At 38.8% G+C, this 15,292-nt stretch overlaps 3 protein-coding genes and 1 long non-coding RNA gene across 5 annotated transcripts in view; 2 read left to right on the forward strand and 2 right to left on the reverse strand.

Moving 5' to 3' along the window:
- Nucleotides 1–362: 362 nt before the first annotated feature.
- On the reverse strand, nucleotides 363–1,976 carry LOC143346626 (uncharacterized). 2 transcript variants are annotated; one of them, XR_013080455.1, is made up of 4 exons: nucleotides 1,785–1,976; nucleotides 1,495–1,701; nucleotides 1,089–1,187; nucleotides 363–795 (listed from the first exon to the last, which is right to left on the reverse strand). It is a non-coding gene; the product is annotated as an uncharacterized LOC143346626 (long non-coding RNA). The 2 variants fall into 2 exon arrangements; XR_013080456.1 differs by lacking the exon at nucleotides 1,785–1,976 and having other exon boundaries at nucleotides 1,495–1,780.
- A 2,620-nt stretch (nucleotides 1,977–4,596) lies between these two features.
- On the forward strand, nucleotides 4,597–8,778 carry Non2 (upstream activation factor subunit spp27 homolog Non2). The gene is made up of 5 exons (XM_076774804.1): nucleotides 4,597–4,748; nucleotides 6,051–6,141; nucleotides 6,455–6,744; nucleotides 6,832–7,079; nucleotides 7,168–8,778. The coding sequence occupies exons 1-5, from the start codon at nucleotides 4,706–4,708 to the stop codon at nucleotides 7,282–7,284; spliced, it is 789 nt and encodes a 262-aa protein (XP_076630919.1). The 5' UTR covers nucleotides 4,597–4,705; the 3' UTR covers nucleotides 7,285–8,778.
- On the reverse strand, nucleotides 8,655–11,840 carry LOC143346581 (cilia- and flagella-associated protein 206). The gene is made up of 13 exons (XM_076774803.1): nucleotides 11,673–11,840; nucleotides 11,415–11,577; nucleotides 11,149–11,329; nucleotides 10,815–10,984; nucleotides 10,522–10,735; nucleotides 10,322–10,451; nucleotides 10,136–10,243; nucleotides 9,968–10,070; nucleotides 9,829–9,896; nucleotides 9,546–9,694; nucleotides 9,385–9,483; nucleotides 9,183–9,318; nucleotides 8,655–9,122 (listed from the first exon to the last, which is right to left on the reverse strand). The coding sequence occupies exons 1-13, from the start codon at nucleotides 11,763–11,765 to the stop codon at nucleotides 8,895–8,897; spliced, it is 1,842 nt and encodes a 613-aa protein (XP_076630918.1). The 5' UTR covers nucleotides 11,766–11,840; the 3' UTR covers nucleotides 8,655–8,894.
- A 1,233-nt stretch (nucleotides 11,841–13,073) lies between these two features.
- The window catches only part of Meltrin (disintegrin and metalloproteinase domain-containing protein meltrin), a 66,040-nt gene continuing 63,821 nt past the window's right edge, over nucleotides 13,074–15,292 (forward strand). The window contains exon 1 of the mRNA XM_076774196.1: nucleotides 13,074–13,372. Coding sequence (XP_076630311.1) covers nucleotides 13,249–13,372 — 124 coding nt within the window. The 5' untranslated portion in view covers nucleotides 13,074–13,248. The remainder of the gene's footprint in view (nucleotides 13,373–15,292) is intronic.

Raw genomic sequence — 15,292 nt, forward strand, 5'->3', positions numbered from 1 at the left:
AAGATCGAAGGAACATTGCTTCCTTCTATCTCTCTAGTTTAGTAATCTAGCTTGTAAGAATGTAAAAGGGAGATCGATGGAACTTTGATTCCATCTATTTCCCTTCGGGTCTCCACTCGCAGCAACCTCCACGTGGTGAGACCTGGTAATCGGTGTCACCCACGATAGAAAAGTTATTCTTCGTGGGCGACACCGAGCTAATGGCTGCGAATTTAGAATTGTTTCTTGATATAATAAGCGAATTTAGATTTATAGTTAAGCAGGTTATTTTTATTTGAAAACAAATTCTTTTGAAAACTCTTTCAACTCTCTTCGTTGGTTGTGCATCTTACATTAGTTGCACTTTCGTTTGTCATCATAAATATAGAGCTTCTTCGCTAGGTTAGTTTTGATTCTCATTGATTCATCAAAGATTCTAGAGTATTGTCAGAGACGAGATATCCAATCTATTTTTTCGGCCCATTTTTATGGGGTCTCGAAACCCCATTACCATTTTCGTGTCATTTGCAACATTACCAACAGTTACCAACAGATTTAGAAATAAATTTCAATCCCTGCATAGTCAACTCACATGTATTTATGCACACACTACAGTTGTCAGCCCATCAATGCTAATTCAGTGAATAGTTTCTCAACTGACCGCCATCCATGAGAAGAGGACGCTAAAATCACCTCCGAATTTTCAAGTCGGTATGGCAGTCAGATGGGGCCACGAAAGTCCATTAGGTGAAAGGTCTACTCGTATACCTCGTCTGTGGTGATATTACGTGGTGTCACTCGAACTAAAATACTAACCTGGTAAAAAAAACCAGTAAATTTCGAGCGACCTTTTCATTTAAAGCACGATGATCTTACGAGCTACGACCAACTGAACTGCTAAAATCGGTGAAGTTATCAAACGTAGAAAAGTCTTTTCATAAACGAGGTATACAGTGTCAATATCAAGGTATTATTGATTCAAAATGAAATTAAACTATAGCACTATCAACTATGAAAATTATCCCGAGAATTATATTTATGTATACTAAACTATACGAGGAAGATCGCAGCAACTTGTTCATATTATTTGTTATGTAATTAGTACTTACCAATACTGCGTTTGAAAAGATGCATTCGATACGATGTTTCCGTGGCATGGCGTTAATGGCGTCAATGACATGGCGGCGTTCTCGAAATGCAACGAGAAACTGTAACAGAAATAAAATATAAATTATGATTAAATGCGTCAACATAAATGTACCTGTATCACGATTAAACAACGATTGAACTTGAAATATACTGTACTAGGCTGTATATGATTATATTTAGACAAATGTAATGACGATCAAACACGGTTAAATGTCGAAAAAACGCGCGAAACCAATGCTTCACGACTCTAATTCGATTTGTGATAGAAATGTATTAATACTAAACGAAGGTACCATTAGAAAGTGGCCGAGAGTAATAGTGATTAAATCAGAACCGATTAGATGTCAATAGATAAAACGGACGTACCTTCTTAATAGTGAAACTATCGACACATCCTCCCATAACACTTTTCACATTACGGATGACGACATCGTCCTACTAGCAGCGACATCTCGAATTAGGCGGTAGGTGGGAGAAGGTCCAATGGCTCCGATTCCCGGTGTTTTCCCGAAGGTAAGGTTAAGCCATTGCTGGTACTCGCGCTCGATGGTGCCTCAGGTAGAAATTACGACTCTAGAAGAATCCAGACAAAAATTTAGTTAGCAAATAGTATCGTCACTGAGATAAGGCGAAACGCAATCCGTGTTAATTCGAACCTTTCGTGATCGGCTTCGTAACCAGCTGCAACGAGGTTTCTTGTCGTTTGTTTATTTTCTGTTCAAGTGTTTTCTCGGAATTACCGCTCTTCCCAGAACTACGACCATCGCTCGTCTCTTATTACCGAAAGGAATAGTGCTACGAAACAGATACGATTCTCAACGACTGTGAATATTTGTAAGTTTGTATAGTAAAACATTACACATAATAGATATAAAATAACTGCCGGAATAATTGTTTCTCTAAATACATAGTCTCAATTCTAACCGCCAATAGTGCAGTATTCGTATTCTTGTCTCAACCGATAACATTAAAAACAATACCTAAATGATCAGGGGTTTTTGTGTCCCCACTCTCCATGACACGATAAACCATTGCCTGCAACGTCTAATCTACATATACTTTGTGATGAAACATCTATTGAGGTCTACGTCTATTCTATACTCTGTATGTGATCCAGATTTCGATCGTTTCCAAATAAGTAATTCTCGACACACATACTTTTAATTCTCATCCGTAATAGCGTTGAATTCCTGTTCCATTTTGTATCGATAACTATAAATTTGACAACAATATTACTACGTAGTTCATGAACCCATCGAAACGTGTTACCACAAACGAAATATAGAATTGTGCCTCGTCTTTGTCGTGACACATTCTTTTATTTAATTAGTGAATCTATTTTATACCTCGTGTGTGGCATAACTGATGAAGGACGAAATAGTAGATAATTCTATGTTATCAACAATTCATAAACAAAAAAACGATTAAGTTATAAGTAAAAACGACATATTATAAACCTTTTATTATCGTCTCTCATCGTTCCCTTCTAAAGAAAATCATTTTGTTATTATGCACACCCATTATGATACTACGAGAATTCGTAGTCTATTATTATCATATTTTCTATTTTAATGTGATTCTATTATTCTACATAATTGAACACGTGTCGATTTCGTGACAATTTTTATCATTTTTATTGCATTGACTTTACCGGCTAATGAAACAATAGTACACTCTGAGTCGCTAGATGGTGCAACAAGCCCAACCGTAGCCTGAAAATATCAATATTTCCGAGACAAATCGACAACTGTAACCTCTCTTACATACATTACAAACAAAAAAATATCTTGCTTGATAGGTTATGGAATAAGATATCTGTGATATGTAAAGAAATATTTAACATTTTTTGGTCGTTACACAAAAAATATTTTTTTATTGTGAAAGTAACGATGTCGATGCACCGGAAATGACTGAGGATTGAGAGGGAAAACCATGTATTTTTAGTAAAAGTTCATAATGCGGATAATTTGTGTTAAAAAACTACGCATTTCTATACAGAATAATCGCGTAAAGTTATCACAGTATCGTGTGCTGACGATAAATTGTTTATTGCCATAAAATAGGGACTGTAATCGTTGACGATAAGCCAAGGACTCGAGGTGAATTCGCGAAAATGAAACCGCCATTTTAAAACGTTCAAACACCCGTGGCGGCACTACGTTCCGACGTGTCATCAGTAAATATTTTTTCTAGATTAAAATAAAAGAAAATAAATACGTAGATCGTTTCGAAAAAATTTTAAATGTATTTTAAGCAGTTTTCTGAAATAAATTTATATGAAATTTTACCGAGAAATTCCTCTTGCAATGTACCTGCCACATTAGATACAGCCAGCGTCAAAAGTATTTCCGACGAAAACACCGCAATTTCTGGCTGGTTGCGTCAGATGATAAAATCGAGCAAGGCGCTTCCTGAGAAATATTTTCTTCGTAAAAAACTAATACGATTATGTGAATACAGTATCTTCCTACGGGTTACGGTTGAAAAGATATGAATTTTCAAAGATTATTTACTACAGGCATCCTTTCGAACGTGTTGAACGTTACTGTACCACTAAAGCGAGGAAGAAACCGAGTGGTCGGTTCGACAGTCGCGGCCTATTAAAATATCGCACTGATTGGATGCAATTATACGTGAATGTATCAATTTTTAGATATGATAAATACGTTTTTGCTCCATATACCTATTATGTACGTAGATCGTGACGAAACGAGTAATATCGTCATGGTTCCATGACACACGAAATTCCTCGTTTCATAAACAGAACAGTAGGAATTGTTATAGATAAAGATAATGAAGTCAATGATGTAGATGATATAAACGAGACACCGGAGAAAAACCTTCAATTTTATTAGCAATAGCACTCGGCGAGCTTTATCCGACTTCACGAACCTAGAATTGCAATCAACATTTAATAAACCAGTTTTTTTTTTGCATATCTGTAGAATGTATACTGATTGTCATATGATGCGACTATATGCTTGACGCTACGAATCCCGGAGTGGTCGCTTTGTACAGTCCGTTGTGATAAAATTACTCCAAGGATTGCGAAAAATCATATTTCGATCCGTTAAATCGCAATATTACGCATGGGGCGTCATGAGAAAATTGTAGAGAAAAAAAAACTGACCCGATTTGGTGTATATAATATCAGCCTAAAACATCGGTGAACGATGTTATGGATTATTGAAAATATATTTTCTGGAAGAAAGAGCGGTAGGTGTACGAGACGACTGTACCGTAGACGCCACCGGCAGCCACGAGCGGTCGCTTGCGGTACAGTCGAAATAAAGAGGCTCTCGCGAACGTGTTGGCAGAACGTCGAAATAGGATCGTTCGATCGCAAAATTACGAGTGGGGCGTCATGAGAAACTTGTAGAGAAAAAAAAACTAATACGATTTGGTGTATATAGTATTCCATTTTAACGTATCCCTGACGAGTTATCCGTTTTTAATGTTTCGTATTCCCAACATATATCGGTCCGGTATTGAACGTGACTGTACCAACGGACGCTACGGGAGTCCGCAGCCGGCATAGGTTCAGTTGGCAGCAGTACGCACAACGAGAAGCACGACCATGGCTGATATTTCGAACGAAGAACTTCGCAAGGAGATCACCGGTAAGTGGTGATATCCTTCGATTTACCGAACCACGGACCTCGATTATTGTAAAACTAAGCTCGTAATCGCGTGTGCCGTAAATTATTCGCGCGTTCGTGAGTAGGAATACGTAGGAAATCGGGCTCTTTGCTCTTACGACGTGACGACTTAGCGCGCACGTATGCGACGAAGTGGCGTGCCCCACGCCGGCCATTGCAACCGTGATACAACATTGTGTTACCACCTACGTACCGCTTCATCGAATTATTATAACGCATTATCGTTCCGTACGATCTGTTCCTGATTTTTCGACAAAATTTTTCGATGCCTTGGAAGATTCTCGATTTTCCCTCGGTTTTCTAACAGTGATCGCTTTCCCCATCCTTCCATGGTATACGTTGTATGACGCGTCTGGCTGTGGTGGCGCGCGCCAGAAGCCATCGCATGCTTCCTCGTATCTCGCCTCTTTTTCTAGTCTTCTACGTTTGCACTGCGAAAACCGATCTCGAGATGGACCGTGGCCTCGTTTTCCAGAATATTTCGACGAATCTTGTTTTCGTATTTTTCTTTTTTATTATACCAATCCAGATATAGCAACGTTCCTCGAATTCGTTCGTTACGCCGTAGTTCAGGGGGTACGTGTTGCCGAGAATATTCGCTGGTCCGTGTCTTTTCCCGCCGTTCGTGAACGATTCCGAATGCTTGCGATATTTCGTTGTCGTTTTTATCTCTTCGTAGGGTTCTTGTTAGTCGCCGTTAATCTCCTCAGACTCTTCCGCGAATTGAAGAGTCATATCGCCGATCGAGTCGAATCTGTGTCGTGTTTGCATGCAACGAACTTTTAGCAATTTCCCATCGTGCTACGACTCGATGCATCTCTACGATCGATCGGTCAATGCAAAGGAGGCAGTTTCAGGAGCGGGAACGACACGCTAAATTTTCAACGCGAGTCTTACTTTCAGAAATTTTTTTCTTGCAAACGGTTAATGTGAAACCGGTGGCAGCGAATAGCCGCCATTTGCGCTCAATATTTACTGGGCTTCCAACGCGGGAAACCACATTGCCCCAGATTCTGTTCGATGTATATTGCCCGTCATTTCTTGTTTTCGAAAAATAATTTACGAATCCAACGATGAAATCCGACTTACCAATTTTTATCGAAGTCATTGTTTCTCGTATGTTACAAAATTTGATACATGTATTTGTAAAATGTATATAAATATAATCGAAATTTATTATTTGTAAAAATAAATTGTACGTTCTTTTTAAAACAATTGAATGTGTATTTTTGAAAAAGAAAGACAACTATTTATTTCTTGTAGCTATCCTTAAAGATGCGGACCTTACTACTATGTCTGCTAAGAAAGTGAGGCTACAAATTGAAGGCAAACTTGACATAGATCTCACAGAAAGGTAAGATAAGAAATTATCATCAAGCAAGATTCTATGAATATTCGAATTTTGTGTTTATATTGTAAGAAAAACTTGAAGTATTTTGAAATAAAATATGAATGTTGTTTGGATACAGCAGGCACTTGTGTAGTTTTAAATGACTCATGAGTTAGTCCATCTGTGTCCTAGATAAAAAGAAGGATCTCTGTGCGGAACTGTATCTTTAAGTTACCACCTCGTTCCTCCTTCGACATTTCCTTTATGAATAAATTTTTCCTGCTGATGTGTAATAGTATAAGTGCCATATTAACCAAAACGCGTGAAATATCTATAGGAAAAAGGAAGTAGACAGTTTAGTCATGGAGTGTTTACACGAGAAGCAAGATGGTGCAAAGAAGAAGAAGAAGACTGCCAGTGAAGAATCCGAGGATGGAGAGGAAGAGGAAGAGGAAGGATCGGAGGAGGAGGAAGAGGAGGAAGAAAAAAAGCCTACTAAGAGGAGTCCTGCAAAGAAAGCAATGAACAAACGTAAGGGATCCTCAGACGACGAAGAAAGTGCTAGCGACGACGATGCCAGCGACGAGGAGTATAGCCCAAAGAAGCCAAAAGTTACACCCAAGAAAAGTATGTACACAAAATATGTTGAAAATACTTGGAAATTATTTGTATCATTGAATATTCTCGATATAAATTCATATTCGTTTGTATCAGGTAAGCCTGGAAAGAAGGGAAAGAAGAAGGGTAGCGACAGTGATAGCGACGAAGATTGGGGTAAAAACAAGAAAGGTCAAGGAGGTGGTGGAGCAAAGAAGGGTGGTGCTGGTGGTAAAGGTAAGGGTGGCTACACTCGTGCTATCACATTGTCTCCAGAACTCGCAGCTGTGGTTGGTGCTGAGCAGATGGCTCGGCACGAAGTCGTGAAGAAAGTCTGGAGTATTATCAAAGAAAGAAATCTGTATGTAAGTATCGGACTTAGCACGTTTTCCTGCAACGTATTTTATTTTTTATAGTTTAGAGACCGGATATATATATGCTGCTGTTTTACAGGATCCTAAGAATAAGCAGTTCGCAATCTGCGATGACGAATTAATGAAAGTAATTGGAGTAAAACGTTTCAGAACTTTTGGTATGATGAAGTACCTCAAAAATCACTTTGTAGATTAAATCATCCCTGAACCACGGTCTCTGACAGGTTATAAACATTGTATAACATATTCCAAGGTGCAAAGTGCATCTCTCCATCTTTCTCACACAATACATACATAAATACATATACATACAAACACACGAACAATGTTTCTTGCGACTTAAGACGTTAGCCATGTTTACACCATTCCGATATACTCTGTTGTCCATGGTAGCTGCTTTGTCCCATTAAACGTTTGCAATGTAGCACTTTAATTTATGGGCATTATTAAAACAAACGGCTCGTTAACATTGTCAAATAACAACCTCGGCATAATGCGTATGTAAATGATGACCCACAAGTAGGAATCCGTGTAGATTCGGTCAACATCGACATGAAAAGGTAGAGCCGATACCATGGACCTTTGGATGATTTCGAAATGTGGAAAACATTTAAATGGCCGATAGTCAATAAGCTGGTTTTAAGTCAACATATTAAAAATTAACGTTTTATCGTTTGCCTCGTGGTTCTCGTAAATAGCCCTTTTCACCGAGTATGAAAATACAGTGTGCCATAGTGGCAGTAAAAATTTGAGCAGCAAAAAGCGCTTGAAATTATTTTAAAGTGGCTTATTCTTCCCCGCCCTCCCCCTTTAATTTTTTTTTTTTTTTTTTAATTTTATTATGTGATGTTAATTCGAAGGACTAAGATAATTGTAAACTGTCGAATACGAATATTTTCGAGGTTAGTGTATTTATTTTGTCTTTGTTCGAAAACTTAATTTTGTCGGATTGCAAACTGCCGCCCAAGTATCACACAATATTTTCATTCTTTCTTGTTCTAACGCGAATTACTTTTCGATAATGGATGTAATAGAGAGAGAAAGACACACGATTTTGTCAACAAATGAGAGAAAAACTATGTGGTAAAGTTGGCGAAAGTGCGGTAAAAGTAAAAAAAAAAGACGATGCGAAAAAAATCAACATCCTGTACCTCTTCTGTATAATAGCTACATTATACACTGAAATTATTACTAAGCGAAATTTAATTGTATTATCGTGTAATTACTAATTATTGTCGTAATATAGGTTTCTTGGTGTAAAAAATTGACCTAACTCTTAAGATGTAATGGTATTCAGTGAAGGTACGATGTATGCATATTCAAAATCACAGTATGTGCTGCACTGCGCGATATTGAAATATAGAAAATAGATTCACGGCGCGAGGTACGAAATTAATTCTGGATAAGGATATCCATATCTCGATGTATGGGAAATTCTTATATTTTGAATATAAATTAGTGAACGATGGCCTAAATTGATTAAGGCCACGGAAGAAGAAATCAATGGAAACATTTGACGGTAATGAAAAGAAACATAAAGGTACAGATAAAAAAACGAAACGTATGTACACAGTATGACAATTATAATATCAGTTTGTTTTCTAAAGGAAAGGAAGTGCGGTTTGTGCCCTGATATTTCGTGAATGTATTTGAGAACATCATTAAAAGATATTGCTTTCATTTTTTTTAACAGTGCTATTTGTACGTTCATTTCCTAGCGAATGATCCTCTAAAACCCTCTTCTATCCAATGGGTTCCTCAAAATTTCTGGAAAGCTTTACGTCCTGGATACATAGATCTGGAAGTTCACAAATGTTCCAGTTCATCTTCCAGAAAAGATAAAACGTGTTGATTGTCATCGCGCCGTCCTCGTAGGCCATATATGTAAGTCAAAAGCTTCTTTGTGTTCGTGTAATTATCTCTTCTTGTTTGAACTTCTTTGTCTCGGGGTGGAGCAGCTTGTACGTAAACACCGTATCGGAAATTCGACTTGTACGTTTGCGTGCTGCGCGTTACGCATCGACCTATGCTTGCCTAAAAAAATAAATAACATTCTCCCCTCTTTGACGTTTATCGTTAATCAGCATTACTTACCAAATGCAACGCTCTGCGTCTCAATTCCCAGATATTCGAAGAGTAGTCTTTGTCAATAAACTGAGGAAGAATATGAACGTCCGTTTGAACTGTTTGATTCTGACAAATCTTCAATTGGGGTCCTCCTTCCGATACCCTTGCCAATCGTGACGTTAATATCTCACCAGTTTCAATGTACTTACTTGTATTCTAAAATACTTACACGGTTTGTGCTTTCAGTGCCATGATGTCTTCGTACAATTGGAACAAGTACACGTATTCCAGATGATTGCGTATGAAATCGAGAGCTTCGTAAACGTATCTGTCGACGATAATATTTACTGATGTTTTACGTCATTGTTTACCTACGTTCGTCGAAGCTACCTGTCCGGATCATTCCCGAAATTCTCGGCCGCTATCCTTGAACTGAACACGTAATATTTTCCTCTCCATTTGGCGACTCCATTGTTTGGATTTCCCGGGATCAGCGCTCCTTGTCCGAGAACGAACGTCCACGCGCAAAATCCAAGGAACTGTATGCGAGAAAGAGAGAAAGAGAGAGAGCGAGAGAAGAAAAGTGAATTAATTAACCTAGGTAAGTCACGTTCAACATGAGCTTCGGTGCTCTGTGCAAACATTGATTTCGCTCCGTCGTGCGTAATCTTACCTCCAGATTTATGTTCTCGAAGTCCTTGGTAGTGTTGGGGTAGTAAAGGGTACACTCACCGCACTCGGCTGTAAAGAGAGATCATAATGTTAGTGCACCACGTGCAGTTATCCGACGATTCGTCCAATCGTTTCATTACTTATTAAGGTGTCCATAGATCGTTCCAATCTCTCAGCGTCCGTGAGAACTTCATCCTTGGACAACATATCGTCCAAGATCGTTTCGTTGTCCAAGTTAACAGACTACGATAAATATCTTTAACGTTCAGTTCGCCATAGACAAGCATACGATTAAGCTTAATAATTACCCTTGTACTCAAGTATTGCAATTCCCAAAGAAAATTATTGATGCTGCTCAGTATAATCACTTCGTCCTGGAATCCCATCCATATGTCCGCTAGATCGACGAATTGCGGCTGGACAAGTCCGAAAATGTGATTTCACGCTCGCATAAAGAGAATCCTTGAGGAAAGATTTACGAAACGTATGCTTACGTATACTTGAGCAGTGGGGATGGCAGTTTTGTATCTTACGGTGTCGTGAAGCTTAAAGAGACGCCCTTTGAGACGTTCCATGAGATTATCTACCTCCTTTTCGCTACGTTCCGCGTCGCTCAACAATTTCCTGGAACGAATAACGATTAATTGTTGAAGTGAACGTTAAACTCGCGCTACTAAATTCCGAGGGAATCAACCTGACGTAAATTTCTTGTTGGCGACAAGTTGCCAGCATCTCGGTAGCCCATTGGATATTCTTCGTGGTAAAAACGCCAAATGGTATTACTTCTCGGTAATGATATGCCTTCTCCACGGCTGCGGTGAATCTGTAAATCTTTGACATAAGACTCTCCAAGTAATTCATGATGGAATCGTGCGTTCTTTTTGTGGCTTCTTGCAAAATTGCTGGTACTGGAAAGACATCGTATCGTTAGCGGATCGATTTCTTCTTGGCGCACCGTTCGTCTCAACGGTTACGACATGAACTCACGATCGTCGATGCCATCTCCACCGCGTTGGCAATCTCGGTTGAACAGCCGTATCCCCGCGACTATGCACATCAGTTCCATCAACTGTTCTTCCTTCTCGCGTTTAGACATTTTCACGTACGATTCCAGTTCTGAAGGCTGGAAGACGCTTTGGAGCGCCACCGAAACTTCCCTGCGCAGTAATTGTATCGGTAAGATGTACATTCGTTGTTCAACCCTCTCAATATTGACCCTACGATCCTAACATAACAGATCCTGGCCCGCCTTCGACTATTTCTAAATTTCTATGAAACGACACTTATGCATGATGTCTATTTTAGCATTGAAATTTGTTACCGAAGTACAGACGATACAGTAGGATTCCCGAGACCACTCAGAACTGTAATGACCACCAACATTTTCTGATAGAGCCTTTCAGACTCTTGTTTATTAGCAACGTTGTCGGTTACGCAAATTTCTGCAACCATCGGTCCAGTCTTCTGATGTAGACGTAGCCTGTGTCGCTTAACAGTTTCATCTAAATAAATAATTTTTAATAGATAAGAATCTTTTAAACTGTACCGTAAATTTTAAAGAAGGGGAATAACGTTTAAACATCTCACCTCTCTCGTGATAGTGTTTAGCAAAGTAGAGCTGATTCTTTAGTATCGTTAAACTTGGCTTATCTTGATCGCATATCTTTTTCGTTATCGCCTGAACGAGTTTCTCGTCTTCGTCGTCGTCCGTTTTAATTTCGTAAATGGGATTCAATAGGAACAAAGTGATCTGCGATAAAGTGCGAACGCTTATTGCATCGAAAAGAGCATATTAACAATTCTTAACTTAGGTTAACTCGAAATTGAAATTTAACTACTACTCACCAGGAAGGAAGCGAAATCCTTAGTCGCGTGCACGCCGTTTTCCCTGCACGCGTTCACAATTTTCTTGATCAATTCCCTTCGCGAGTTTTCCATCGTTAAAATTCAAACGGCAGGTATAGACACGAATTTTAATATTTCAGATTCTCGTCGACCCGGTTGCGATTCGTTTTCGCGTGCTGTTTGATCGATATTCAAGAATCGCGACGAAGCGAACGTTCGCGACAACATCTGTAATATTAACTTTTCGTTTCTAAGAAATGTTTTCTCGAAAGCTTCATATCGAATTCCCTTTGAAAAGCAGGTTACAGTCGTCGAACGGAGCTCTATTTTCGTCGTATGATAAGTTTCAAGAAGGAATTCGAATATACGATTCTTCTTTTCAATCGTAAATACAAGTTGGGCTATCGAACGAAGAATATTTAAATAGTTATCGATTTTTAAAGCGCGAAGAAACGTTAAGGACGTTTTTGAATAATTCAAATATCTCTATGTCATATGTTTCCCTTTGCATTATACCGATTGTCTCGTTCGCCTTTGTTCGTATTTTCCCCATTTCGTGGAGATTATTCAGGTGTTTTACTTCCGAGGTAGATTGCTCTGTACAGGATGTCCGAGTAATAGTCATTGTAGTTTATATATATCCTTTGTAAAGTTTCTACAGATAGAATATTGCATAAATGCAATATTATAAGAATATTATAGAAAACCACAAATTGTTTGTAGTATATAAAAACGTAAAATATGTGTACTATAAGCCATCAGTATGACCGTTATCTGTGCATTTAAATAATTGTAAATCTATAGCACAAGTTTGTACCTATCATTTTGGTCAATTACTCTAATAGAATTAAGCTAAGATAACAAGGTAAATGTCTTTATCTATATTTAGAGAACTATCCTAATTAAACACAGTCTACACTGAAATTCGTATTATCAAGACTTACATGACATATAAGCCTTGATAAAACTTATTATAGACTGTGTTTGATCAGAATGACTTTGTAAATAACGATAAGGTAGTATCTTATAAAACATTGCATATAGAATTGCGTTGGAGACTCACAATTAGCCGAGAGCACGTACATTCAAAAAATTTTCAAAATTATTTTTGCACGATAATAGAATATCGCACAAAAAATACTTGATTCAATACTCTGCATTTATTTTCTCGTAGAATCGCTTTTTACACTGTTTCACTATGACTGTTGCAACATCATAGTTGATTTATGAACTTCTATATACGTTTTCTATAATATTAAAAAGCAGGAAAGAGTTAAAATCGTGAATTACAGAAAAGAATAACGTAAAGCGGTTTGTATAAGGCGCCCTACGAGCTCGGGTAAGTTCGGGCGCGGTCGTGAGGTTCGATGGCTCGATACGCGGGAGTGGTGGGGGCCGAGGTCCTGTCAGAGGTGTCGCGACAGTCTGGACCGGCGGTGGAGTCGGGTTGGGTGGTCAGTACCGTGTGGTGCGCGTTACGAAAGAGGATAGAGAGGACGGAACGCAAGTACGCGATAAAAGGGGTTGTCATGACGTTCGCGTGAGACTCGTGCATTGCGAATCGTCGCCGAGAAACATGCCGAGTGATATCTGGTGCTCGAATTGGCGATGTACCGTCAGTGGTGCGACGGTGCAGTGCAAGTTGGTGCTGGTTTTGGTGCTGGTCGCGATCCTACCTGACGTGTACACCGAGACTCAGGGTAAGTCTACGCAATTTCTTTTCTTCCGCGAGATGAATCGAACAATAACGAGTCGGGCAAGACGATCGCGTGCAATCGTGGTGTCTCTTACGAACGACGAGCTACTCTTTCGGACTTTGAAACTCGATTTGCCCTCGGAACGGTTCGAGGTAACAAAGTATAATTTTGTCTCGAGTTATTCGACCGTCGCGTGCACTCAGTGACTAATTCTCATTGACAATGTGAATCTTAAGTGGCGATTAGTTGCGTCTCCCGTGACATTCGTGCGCTGTTCAATCGGACCGTGTTGTACTTATGACGTGTTCGTACGTGTTCAAACGCGTTGCACGGAAGCATGTCTTGTTTTTGTTGCACGCGTCGCCGAGACAAAAGAAATTGCAAAACATCTGGTAGTTATTCCTTTCGGTCGGTTTATTGTTTAGACGAAATTGGTAGACGATGTAGCGGAGATTTAATGTATGTGCATCGTTAATCACGCGCGACGAAGACTTTCTACCAACCAAACAATGCAAATTCCGCCAACGAACGCGTGCGTTAACAGTATCAGTATCTCGCTATTATCGTTAGATTCTTTTTTCTCTCGACGAGGGATAAAACAAAGCCAACTGATAATCTGTTGCTTGGTGTATAGAAAAGAGTCGTCATCGAATAAATAAAGGAAATATAATAACCAGTAAGGCCGGTAGAGAAATTTATTCCATCGCGTTTTCGAAGGATTAGCGTGAGGAAGGTCGTCAAACGGATCGATGAAGATTTACGAGTAAACCGTATACGAAAATACGCAATGCGTGCGATCGTATCGAAAATTTACAAAAATCTAATTCAATTGTTAGTCGAAACACGGTGTATTGAACAGAAATATTATCGTGTTTCTTCCGTTGGAATTCGTTTAGCGAGCAACAACGTTCGCTAGTCACAGAAAGTAGAGGTTAGGAACAAAGGCGGGAAATAACTATTCGACAACTTTGATTTGAATATTTAGAAAAAGGTTAAGTTGCATATTAATTTTCTCGAAAGAAACTATTCTGTTCTCGGTTTTACTTCGGACTAGGATGTTTTCGGAAGCGTTGCGCGTTGCGTTCAACTTGAAAGAAAAATGAAGAAAACGCTAGTGCATTGTCGTGGCTGAGCATAGAAGCGCAAACGGTTGACTCACAATCAACCCATTGCTCGCTACGAAGACATTGTTTCCAAGAGTCACAGGCTCGTTGCCAGTGATGCAAGTAGTATCGAAACCAAGTAGAATATATTCGAATCTTAGGTGCTTTGTGCTGTTTTATTCGATAGTAGCTTTTCCCGCATGGATGATTGACAAAATTTTTTGTTAATATTTTGTCACGAGCAAAGCTCGATATGATATATATTTTCTAAGTTTGAAAGCTTTTTGTGCGTGTATCTATAATTTTATCGAAATATGTCGAACAGTTTTCGAATTATGGTGGAATAAATATTCAAATAGACAAAAATATCAAATATTCGTAGAAGAAACAAAATTACAAGCATACTTAACCTTTTAAATTTATTTATAATAGATAAGAAGCTGATTGTCCTTTAATGCGAGGTTTATTTTTAAGTTTACCGTAATGCTTTTTTGATATGCGTTATGCGTCTTTTCGCTTGCTCGCTCATAAGAACGGAAGAAAAAGTAGCCCAGTCTAAGTATAAAGACTTTCTACTAGCGCACGTAATCTTATCGGAATGGAACTAAATAATCCATTTGCAATTTTGTCCTTAAAAATGGCTTAGCAGATTTCACGAATCCACGCAAAATTCTTAACAGCTGGATTACTTATCGTCTTGTTCTACAGCAACTGCGCTTAAATGCACTCTCGAGAGCAATAAGTAATTTTCCTCCATTTAGACCGAAACTGAACGCTCGGAGATAGGGAAATATTAACAACTTTCTACGCATATGTAATT

The sequence above is a fragment of the Colletes latitarsis genome, chromosome 10, assembly GCF_051014445.1.
Source record: "Colletes latitarsis isolate SP2378_abdomen chromosome 10, iyColLati1, whole genome shotgun sequence".
Lineage (NCBI taxonomy): Eukaryota > Metazoa > Arthropoda > Insecta > Hymenoptera > Colletidae > Colletes > Colletes latitarsis.